We start from the raw sequence: 12,059 nt of genomic DNA, 5'->3' as shown, positions 1-12,059 counted from the left end.
GAGAACGTTTCATGAAGAATAACTTGTATGTTGGAGGTGCAACAGATAAGCTAACAAAGTAGAAATTCAGAGATCTGAATCAGAGTACAATTCCACCATGGCAGTTACAAAATTAAATTGTTAAAAGTCTGGAAAAATAACTCGTCTTAGAAATTATGAGCATAAAAACTACTAGGATGTTTAAAATAAAAATCACTATTGGTTCACTAATGACATTGAGGGGAGGATATCCCATGATGTTGACTCCTAAATGCCATTACATTCATACAGAAAAGGAATTTATCCTGTTCCACCAGCATGACAAACTTGCACAGTGGTGCAGGCAAGAGGGCCCAGATCTCGAAGTGCTCAACCTTGATTCAAGACTCCATGAATTCTTGATAACAGGTCAATCAAGGGGAAAGTGACCTCCTCTGAATGCCGCCTAGCATGCTCCCTAAGCTGATAATTCGGCAAGACTTAGAGAAACAGTGGAAGTGACAAGGGCACAGCAAGAGTGAAGTGCCCTTCATAACCATCACAAAGAGGAACATCACCACTGACTGAGTTGGCAGTTATCTGAAGGACAAAACTGTTAGGCTAGGTCTGCATCAATCAATTGAAGGGATAAACCTTCTCAATCTGACGAATCCACCTGCTACAAAAACCTCTATCTGTTGGTAAAAATAACAACAGGCATGCCCTTATGCAGACCAAGTCTTCTCTCACAGAGGATACCCTCCATTGTGTTGCGGCACCACAATTGTGCTAAATGATAGACGCAGTAGAAATCAGGCAGATGAAAGTGATCATCCATGAAGCACCATGTATCAGTGGTCCACAAGCACAATTATAACCTTCTAGCCTGAGATGGATCGCTTTCTCGCTCTCTCTCACACTCCCTCTCTCTCTCTCTCTCTCTCTCATTCTCTCTACCCCACCCCCCTCATTGCCATCATCAAGGATCAAATCTAGTTCAATGATGGGTGCAGAAAGGCAGGCCAATATGACCACTCATACTAAAAATATGGCCCCAGCCTTGTAATGCCACAAAACAGGACAATGTGCATGCTAAACAGCAACAATACACAATAGACAGTTAATTGACCTCATGCCTAATGATTCAGATTGAACCTTTGCAGTCCTACTTCATCTAATTGTGAACGGTGGTGATCAACCAAACAGCTAATCCAAAGGCATTCTAAGAATATTCCCATCCTCAAAGATGGCAGAACCCATCATCTGAATGATAAAGGCAATGCTAAAGCATATTGTACCATGTTTAACCAAAAGTACAAAAGAGGATCTCTTTATTTCTTCTTAAAATCTCCATTATCCATTCAATTTGATTCACTTCACTAAATTGAGACAAAAATGACAAGGAGACCAGCCGTGGTACGAGGAAACTTTGCTTCACATTTACCTCTTCCAATTGTTTCCAAGTATCCATCAGAAAAAATGGAAAATTTCCCAGGTATGTTCTGTTCAGAAAGAGCAGAACAAATTCTAGCTAGCTAATTACCACACAATCATTCAACACTCAATCATCTCCAAAGCCTTCGAAGTTGCCACTGACTGTCAAACATATTATAAATACCAACTTCCCAATGCAAATTTGTGTTTTGCGAGGACCATTAAATGAACAAAAGAGTTGAATTCTAGAGATGAAGTAAGAAAAAAATGCCCTTGACATGCCCAAAGCCAATTAGAAATGCACAATAAATACGGGGCTTGCAACAATGTCCAGATCTTGGAAAATCAGTAAATTTAAAAAAAACTTACATCCTCTTCTCCAGTTGTACCAGGATTATCCTGGCCATCATAATCATCCTCTTCATCTTCATGTTCATAATCACCTCTTTGAACAAACTCATTTCTCGTTCTTGTGTACAAATCCCACAATTTACTTGCTGCTTTGCACTCAGCTGAATCTTCCTGGAATTGATCAAATAAACTGCTCAAACACATTTACCAAGATGTTATTTCTATTCCAATTATAATTTTCACAAACATGTATAACTGGTGTTGCCAAATCAATAACCAGCAATTCTCAAAGATAAATAGTTTCAACTTAAGTCACTTGTACTTATAATATTAAAGTTGTAATTAAACCATCAATATATATTATACTCTGGAAGCTTAAACAAGTAACTTAATAAACAAAAACATTTCAAAATTCAATTTTCCTGATGACTGACAAACTGGTTGTATATGATTATGCAAAGGGGAAGACCATGCAAGTTTGACTTATTGCCAATGTAGAATCCATTTGCTTAAAAAAATGTTCAAACCATCTTCAACAAGTTAGCCGACACTTAAAATAAATTGTGAGTGCTTTGCATTGCCACTACTAAATGGAAACAGCAGAGACTGAATATGAAATGTTTTTGGGGAATAATTTTAAGATTCCAAAAATGTTACTGGTACTCTTGTTTCCAAGGAGACACATTTTGAAGGTATTGATGATCAATATTCGGCTCGAGCTCATTATAAAACTGTATTTCCTTTAATTATTACAACCATTACGCTTTCATATCAGGAAATTTTGAATATTCCAATATCACAACTTCATTTAAGAGTTTTCTGAAAGAGATGGTAAAATTTAAGGAACAGCAAAATTTTAAATACTCATTGATAATATTACACAAATAGAAAATAAACTTCAAATTTTTAGAAACTTTAGAGGTTTTAGTTGAAAACCCTGTTTATCCTTATTACAAATACTGTCAAATCTCTACATTTCTCCAATATGTTCCATTTTTATTGCAAAAAATACCATTTTCTTAGAAAAACAATTTCTATTTTAAAGGCAATATATAAATGTCCAAAGATGCCAGAGTAAAATAAACAAAAATAAATTAAAACCCAGACAATACAGGAGACAAGTGATGCCATAAGCTGTGTGTTCAGTTTAATCTCAAAGCTAATTACCTTATAGTAAGCTTTTGCATTATTGATCATAAGCTGAAAATCAGAAGTTAACTGATCGACATCATCATATTCCTCCATCTTCAATTTCTGCTGTATCTTCAAAAGATCAATGGGGTGGGAGACGACATCATAATAATCTGGTTGGTTCCTATTTACAGCACATTGGAGGTTGCATAAAAATTGTGCAATCTTCAAATGGAAAATACTACAAATTTATATTCAAATCTAGAATATATAATATTCATTCCAATTCATATTTCACACTATAAAATGACAAACCTTTCAAGGTAATAAAAATACCCTTCTATAATTTTAAAAAAGCTTTTACTTATCTTCTACATGTGATGCTATCAAAGCTTTGAAACATCAGTGATTCATGGGGTACTGTCAATCCAAAAGATTACAATTATTGGACAAAACCTTAATGCAATTTATGACATTGTGGTGGCACACATTGCGACGCAGGCGAACCGGCTCCACGTGCGATGGCCACTGTAGCAGAGCAGCCACGTTAAGATGGAGCCGTCAGGTTCTGGGATTCCTCGAGGCCTCGGCCACTCTGCGCGCTTTTCAGCTGCGTCATGACGTCACAGCCGATGCAGTGATGAGTCTCGCGCTTGCCTCTTAAAGGGCAGTGTCTGGGCTTTCAAATAAACAGTTGAAACTAACCTCAGCTTGTGGTTTCTTTCAATCTTGCTCCTTGTAGCTACCACTACAGCATTATTGAATTGAACTAAACATTACCTACACTGTGAGAAACACTGCTAATTGTTTATTTCATATACATTTCAAAAGATTCAAGGTAAATTTAGCATTTGGCTGAAACAATCCAGTGAAACAACAATGACAACAAAAACTTAATCCTTAATAATGGTGACTTTGAAATTCATTGAAATCTTCATTTTCACACTACATGAGTTTATTTCCAAATTTTCAGATCAAATTTATTTAATTAGTAACTTTTTTTAAAATTGTGTTTCTTCTTTGGCTTGGCTTCGCGGACGAAGATTTATGGAGGGGGAACAACTGCTGCAAAGCTAGACTCTATAGAACATTTGAAATTCTTGTTAAAATGACAGCAAAGCTCAGTTCCATAATCAGTGCAGGAAGTCCATTTAAAGAGAGAACTATGCTGATAATACATAAAGAAATCCACATCCTTTTATTTATGATATCAACTAACTTGTTATGTTCTGACTAAAGACTGCTCTTTATTATTGTTCTTGGACCTTATCCTATATTATTAAAAGGAAATTTAAAAAACATTGATGCTTTGGTAATACAGCGCAAAGCTATTCCACTTTTCCTGTCTCTGGTTATCTTTGCTGAGCAACCCAGCTGTTAATCTTTCTCATCAGTCATAGCAATAATTCTACATCTTTCTCTTTTTCAAATATTTATGTACTTTTCCCTTCAAAGATGCAAAATTCTCTGCTTCAACCAGATTGTAAAATTCCATTCCATCTTCATGTTCTGCGATAATTTTAGATTATGATGTTCTCTTTTTTTTCCTTATTCATTCTTTAAATGTTTCATTTGTATTTAAAGCAACTATTATTGTTGGCTCTCTATTTTCTAATGGAAGTAATTGCAGAAGTCTAGGCAAATGCTAACTACCAACTTGCATTGTAACAAATTGGTGATGGCAATGGAACATGAGAAAAGAGAAATGAAATTAATTTTATCAAGTACAAAATGTAGACATTCCAATGAAAGAAACTTTTCCTTAATTTACCCAATTATACATAATTTATAACAATCCAATTAATAAACAATAAGAATAAACTTGGTTGTGAAAACTGGAAAAGGTGTATTGAAACATCTTTTAACCTAATAATATGATTTAATTTTGAAATGTACTTGATATTTATTGACATCTGAAAAATTTTCAAGGCAAGGATTCCAAAATTGCTACCTTCGCTTTGGGGCTCTGATGAAGAGCTCACATAGAAGTCTTCCATGATCATCTTTGTAATCTCTTATGATATTGTAAAGTTCATGACAAACAGCAATCTGTTGAAAGAAAATACTTTATCCAATATGTCTAAAAATAAGGGGTCGCCCATTTAAGACAAAGACAAGTCAATATTTTTACTTTTCCTGAAAGGGCAAAGGAAGCAGACTTATCAATATTTTTAAGTCAAAGGTAGGTAGATTTTTGATAAACAATCTGCAGCACTGTTTCATTGTACCTCAAAAGATATATTCCTGAACTTTAAAAAGAGTGCTGGAACCTGTTTACCCACTTGTACGTTAAAGCAAATTCAGGAATCAGCATCCATTGAGCCAAATAATCAGGTTTTCCAAATGGTCGAACAGCAAATTATCAGAATTTTACTTGAAAACTGACAATTATAGGAAAAAGGATAAACAATAATTTTGAATTTTTAAAAAATATTGAAATAAGTATTGTATCCATCAAGAAAAATACAACCCTTTACAGAACATTCAACCAGACTAAAATTTCACTTAAGAACCAAAGGATATTACAAGAAAAAGGAACAGAAGCAGGCCATTTGGCCCATCGGGTCTGCTCTGTGAAACCTCCCTAATTCTCACATCTAGTTCCAAGTTCAAACCTTGTCCCCATATCCCATGATACCCTGACTAATTAGATACCTATCAATTTCCCTTTTAAATTCCCCCAATGATCCTGCCTCCACAGCTGCATGTGGCAACGAATTCCACAAATCCACTACCCTCTGGCTAAAGAAATTTCTCCTCATCTCTGTTGTAAATTGGTACTTTTTAATTCTAAGACTGTGCCCTCTTGTCCTGGAATCACCCAACAGGGGAAACATCTTATTTACATCTACTCTGTCCAATCCATTCATTATTCAAAATGTTTCTGAGATCTTCTCTCATTCTTCTATATTCTAATGAATAGAGTCCAAGAACCGCTAAGTGTTCCTCATATGTTAGCCTGGTAAACCTCCTCTGTACCCTCTCCAACCTAAGATATGGGGCCCAAAACTGCTCACAGGACTCCAAATGGGGTCTCACCAGTTCCCCATATAGTTTCATCAACACCTCTTTATTCTTATACACAATCCCCATTGAAACGAATGCCATCATAGCATTTGCCTTCTTTACCTCCAATCCAACCTGGCGGTCAACTTTCAGGTTATCCTGCACGAGGTCCCCCGAGTCCTTTTGCACTTCTGAGGTTTGAATTTTCTCCCCATTCAAATAATAATCGGACCATGGCATTACTTACTGGATCTACAGTCGGGACATTGGAAACTTTTCTTCGTTTTCTGTTTGATCCCATATTGCTTCCAGAAACAGGATGCCCATCATCACAATCTCCACCACTTATGCTACTTGAAGGAGAAGTTGCCCTTTTTCTTTTTGAACCCATAGGAAATTTGGCAATATCTTTTAAAAAAAAAGTGTTCAATTGTGAGCACAAACAATCTCAAGTTTTGTAATACAATCAGAAACTAAATTATTTCATTTGAATTTCCTTCAATATAATTTAGTTTACAACATGCATCAATTTCTATTCCTAGATCCAAACCAAAATGTTATAAATTAAAATCTTTTTTTTTTGTTTAAAAATCCCAGAGCAAAAACAGAACAGGAATTCTTTACCTGTCATACATTTCAGATTTTTCAAATGGATATTCTCTTACTTCATTTATGCTGGAAGTAGCAAGTAGCACAATAGTCTATAAAGTGGTACAGTATTTTTTTTTTAAACAATTTTTGGTATTGTTCTTTTTTTGGATATCCACTGTTTTTCTTGCTTATTAATCCCAGAATTATCAAAGTTATATTTTCACAGATATGGATCAAATATTTTGTGTGAGAAATTGGGATTTAAAATAGCATAATTTTCTTCTGATAAAGCCTATATTAAAGAACTGTTCAAGAACTGTTTCTTTCCAACAGCTCTTGAACCTCCCCTTGTACACTACTGAACTACTGCTAAGTAACTTTATTTGTGCACTAGAATTTTTATTATTTTTTTTGTATTTATTTTATCTTTACAATTCAATTACGTATACTATTATACTTGCATTTTTATTATTTGTTTATGAAGTGTTTTTAAGTACCTGTTCAGCTGCAGCAAGTAAAAATTATAGTGCAAATGTACATTGTACAATATATGTGTCAATAAATTTATTAGCAACAAATGCAAAAACATATTAGATGAAGTTCAAAAAATATTAGGCAGCACTAATCAGGCAAACTCGAGATTATTATCACTAAGAAAGTATAGTTGAGTCAACAAATGGGTGAAAAATTTATTTTACAGGAGACAAACAAGAAGTCTACAAATGTTGGTGCAGTACATCAACGTGCTGGTGAAACACTGCAGATCATGCAGCATCCAATGAAAAGCCATAAACAGTCAATGTTTCAGGTACGAGCCCTTCTCCAGGCATGCTGAAAATGTTGGGGGTGGAGAGGGGGGTGGGAAGGGTGGTGGAGCACAGGCTAGCAGATGATAGGTGAATAAAGTTGGGAGAGGGAAGAGAAAGGAGGTGAGAGGATAGGGGGTGGGGGCAGAGGGTTGAGAAAGATGGTCTCTGATAGGAGAAAGGAAGGAGCTGAAGAAGGGAGTCAAAGGGATGAGAGAAAGACCATTCTGGATGATACATCCATATAAAATTTTCACAGATAAATGCTGTCATCATTACTTCATGAAAAGTTGCACCAAAACACAGGATGTTATTCTGGAGTACAAATGCTTACACCTGTCTTTGGAAACAAACTCTTGAATTGTTTATCCACAGTTAAGTCAGTTGCAGCTAATCTCCAGAGGATGGAATTCAATTCTGGCTCAAAACAGTTTTTAAATCATCCAACAGAAATGACTCAACTTCTACTATGTGAAAGAGTTCAATAGCCAGCCACAATGAAATGTGCATTTTCAAATTAAGTACATTAAAAAATGTTCATGTGCGTTTGTATGTGGAATCATATTAAAAGGTAGATTTACTGTGCTGAACTTCTCCCTTTGAACAATTCAATAATGCCACTATGAAAGTACTACATTCAAAGATTAAAAATGGTTCCTTCTAACAGTATAGCAACAGTAGAACATTCTGAGCAAAGAATATTTTAAAATGTACATTTAGTGATGCAATCTATAAAACAAGTGGCAGAATTTCATCTTAGGTTGTAATGGCATTGATTACTTACTTTTATTAAACATATACTTGAAAAAAAATCACTTGCATTTTGGACTAATATAAACCTTATGCAGCAAACTAAAAGCATGCATCATTTAATGTACAAGTCAAAAAAATTCATGAATAAAGGGTTCCCTTCAGCAATGGGGAAGCAAAGAAAGCCATGTTTTTAATTAAGACTATGTACACTTCCCGCGTAGAGAGAATAACTTTGGGGAGGACAGGATATTTATTGGAATATATTATTCTACATGTGAATTCCAACAATCATACTTTTGTTTTTGATAAATTAATGATTAAAGAGAGAAATCATTTTAGAATTTGCTGGCCAATAAGCATAGTAAATAGGATTCATTTATTTTCTCCTCTTTGCCCAAGGAAGAACCCTTCAGTTAACTTTTCCGATGCCAACCAAATTAACATATATTATCCGTAACCTTAGTGCATCTGTAAGACATTATTTAACAGAAGGGTAACTGCTCACTTGGAAACACATTAGGATAAATGGTCATCCGATTCATATGCAATAATCGTCTAGCCCGACTTCAATTTTGTAAATGAGCAAACTCACAACCTCAGAAGCCTGGACCAAGTTGAAAGCATGTAGGGAAAAGGGATACACAGTAATGATACCCAGATTCTGCATTTAAAACAATATGTACATTACAAATTTCAAGCAACTTTAAAAATAAATAGTACAATTTCTACTCTATTTTTTAATGTCAGTTTTTATTATAGTATACCCCACTTTACAAATACTTGCTTTCCGCAAATTTTATGAAGAAACCTTTGTTCACTTTTACGAAAGGATTTTCACTTCTACAAAAAAAATGTAGCAAGAGCAGCGAGCCATTATCGAGGCTCCATGTGTACCCCGAGGCTGTGCCTTGAGCAGCTCCTTTTCCAGGAACTATGAGATGTCAAAAGATGACCCTCTTCCTCCCACTCCTACATCTCAGTCTCCCGTACCTCCCACCACCTCAACCTCTGAAGACTCAGCCTAACTACAATGTATATTTCTACTTTATAAACCACTTATTTGTATTATTCCTAATTTTAATAATTGTTATTTCGGGTTTAATGTGTTATTTGGGAGGTTATTTTTTGAGTCATGGAATGATCAAAAATGTTTCCCATAGAAATCAATGGTAATCACTTCTTTACGCCATTTCAGCTTACGAAAGGTTTCGTTGGAATGCTCTAGTTTCGTAAAGCATAGTATACTGTATGCCTGGATTGGGGAAGAGAAAAACTACAGAGTAAACAACACAACAATGGAAAGCCAAATATTTGGAATTGCTCTCATGTCATGTGAAATCTAGTGTTTGTAAGTAAAAAATTGTATGGAGTATACAATTCACAAGGAGATGATAAGGGACCAGAATTTGCAAGTGCAGTCCCACATCCCTCCATCAGAATCAGATGTGATTTTCTCACATCTGGGCATCTAAAACTTCATAATTAAAAACACAATGTTGGAGAAACTCAGTAGGTAAAAGTTTCCTTTATATAGCAAAGATACATAACCAACATTTCAGACTTGAGCCTTTCATCAAGGTATGGAAAATGTCGACAGGTGTCCGAATAAAAGAGTAGGGTAGGGGGTGAGGCATGGTCTCAAAGGCAGGAGGTAATAGGTTGAGAAGTGAGGGATGGCACAGCAGCAAGCAAGGGGAGGAGGGATGGCAGAGTGAATAGATAGGGAAGGTGGGGGGGGTGTGGAAAGAAGAGACTAAAGGGGGAAAGGAAGAGAGGTGAAGAAGAGAGCAAACTTTCCAGTTTCTGCTAACCTGTTCTCTCCTCCTCCCTTCCCCCTTTCAGCTCTCCTTTCCCCCCCTCTCTCTCTCTTCACCTAGTCATCCCTCCTCCACTTGCTTGCTGCCGTGCCCTCCCTCCTTTCTCCAGCTATTGCCTCCTGCCTTTGCGACCACTCTTCCCCCTTACCCTTTTATTCGGATGCCTGCTGATATTTTTCATAACTTGATAAAGGGCTCAAGGCCAAAACGTCAGTTATGTATTTTTATCTTTGGTAAAGGATACTGTTTGGTCTGCTGAGTTTCTCCAACTTTGTGTTTTTACTTCAAACTGATCTGCAACAGTGCCTTTCCAGCAGCACACGGAGAAAGCCTGGTCATCAAAATGCCTTCAAAAGGACTGACCACCAGAAAAATCCCACTCTTGGATTTATCAGCTTTCAATGCCATATCAATAGTTTTTAAAAATGTCCTAATATCCAACTCATTTAGAATCATTTTAAAAAAAATCAGGGTAACCATTTTTGTCTTTATAGATTTTACCTCATCTTATGCATTCCTACTACCCCCATTGAAATTAATCGGTTCTTGTCATTTGTACTAGGCTTAATCTGCCAAAGGATCAGAGAGGTGAATAATGAGCACCCGCAGCAAAACAGCATCCATTTTTTAGAATGTGTGAACAGATATTTCAAATCGCAGCATTTCACATTTGATTTTGTCTATCGTAAAGGCTAGATTTGCTTCCATTTAAATGATTTAGGCTGACAGCATTGTTTAAAACGAGGATTTGCTTTCAGAGGGGAAGATAAGAAAGAAATCAAACAGAATCTTCATAGCATCATGCATAATGTTAATCTGCAAAAAAAAAGTTAATTTACAAAAGTTTGTTCTGGTGAATATTCTGGTTTTCAGTTTTTTTTTGCAGTAAATGTTAGCTGTTAATGTATTTCTTTCAAGCTTGTCTGTGAATTTCAATAGAGAATACCAATTTAGTAAAAAAAAATCAAATTCAGTTAAACATTCTTAAAGAATTTAGTAGTAAATTGCATCCCATGGTAAACTATGCCAGTTATTAATTCTTCATCATTCAGATTGATAAAAATAATTTTGCTAAAAATGTTGGAAGTGCCAATGGGAACTGACCTAAGAGATATCTGGTTCCTATTTGCTGACCAAAAGAGATAGAAGAATAGCGAGAATGTTGGAGAGTGATACATGGGAAAGGAAAACTGAATAATAAAAAAAATTAAGAGAGATAAGAATTTTAGCATTAAGGTCTACTCCCCAAATTTCGAGATGCTATATATTTTTTTTAATCATCTCTCTTCTTCATCATAGAAAATGGAAGACATTAAAAAAGGGTCCTAAAATCTTTTCGGCAACACTTAAATTAAAATCTTCTGAAACTGTCAAGGATGATTGACAAAAAGCTACTTTTATCAAGGCCTTAAGTATTTAAAACTGCGAATGATCACAAGGCAGGAGTACCTGACATTGGCACTATTTTGACAATGAATGCTCGATCAACCTTCTTGCTCTCTGGGTATTAGTGAAAATTAAGTATCAAAGACTTGTTTCATCTGAAGTTGAATTATTTCCATCACCTTTTTACCAGATCAGCAACATTGCAACGAAACCATCTGATTTTCTTTCATTGAGCATTTTAAGGTGATATAACATCATAGCAATTAATATCTTCCCCATTATAGAAAGCAATCGGAAAGTCTTCGATTCCTGGAGCCTTCTGTCAATTTAATTTTCCGACCATACACAATTAATGTAAGCGTTTGGTTGTAATATGGTCATTAAGAGACTGATGTGAATTCATTTGTTGGACATGGGCATAACCTGCCAGTTGTGCTCTGTCGTCTTTTTCCTTTCGGGGAGATGGCAAGAGAACCGCTGGATTCTTCCCCCACCGCCAAATGCCATGTCCCCAAACGACCCGTGACCACAGTGAGCCGGGCACCGGGCGTCGGCGCGGCCACCGGGCAGCTGATGGTCACAACAATGGAAAAGGCGGCCGGCGCCTCGCAGGCCCCTCCTCGGCGGTCGCCGGCGCAAAACCCGACGCAAAACCCGCGCGAGCCTTCACTTCGCTCCAGCTCCCACAACCACGGCTGTCCTTACCCACACGTGGAAGAGATTGAAAGCCGATGTTTTTTTAAAAAAAACTTATGATGACAACCACCGTCGCCTCCTTCCCCTCCGAGAAGCGGCCACGCAGACGTAAAGCGGAGCCAGTTGGCGA

General features: G+C 36.4%; 1 protein-coding gene across 1 annotated transcript in view; it reads right to left on the bottom strand.

Moving 5' to 3' along the window:
* pbrm1 (polybromo 1) overlaps nt 1–11,909 on the bottom strand; it is a 66,765-nt gene extending 54,856 nt beyond the window's left edge. The window contains 6 exon segments of the mRNA XM_069937180.1: nt 1,762–1,914; nt 2,911–3,058; nt 4,826–4,923; nt 6,128–6,288; nt 8,536–8,634; nt 11,413–11,909. Of these exon segments, the coding sequence (XP_069793281.1) occupies nt 1,762–1,914; nt 2,911–3,058; nt 4,826–4,923; nt 6,128–6,288; nt 8,536–8,572 (597 nt within the window). The 5' untranslated portion in view covers nt 8,573–8,634; nt 11,413–11,909.
* Nucleotides 11,910–12,059: the final 150 nt, after the last annotated feature.

The sequence above is a fragment of the Narcine bancroftii genome, chromosome 5 (genome assembly GCF_036971445.1).
Source record: "Narcine bancroftii isolate sNarBan1 chromosome 5, sNarBan1.hap1, whole genome shotgun sequence".
Classification (NCBI taxonomy): domain Eukaryota; kingdom Metazoa; phylum Chordata; class Chondrichthyes; order Torpediniformes; family Narcinidae; genus Narcine; species Narcine bancroftii.
This window is presented reverse-complemented; position numbering and strand designations above follow the sequence as displayed.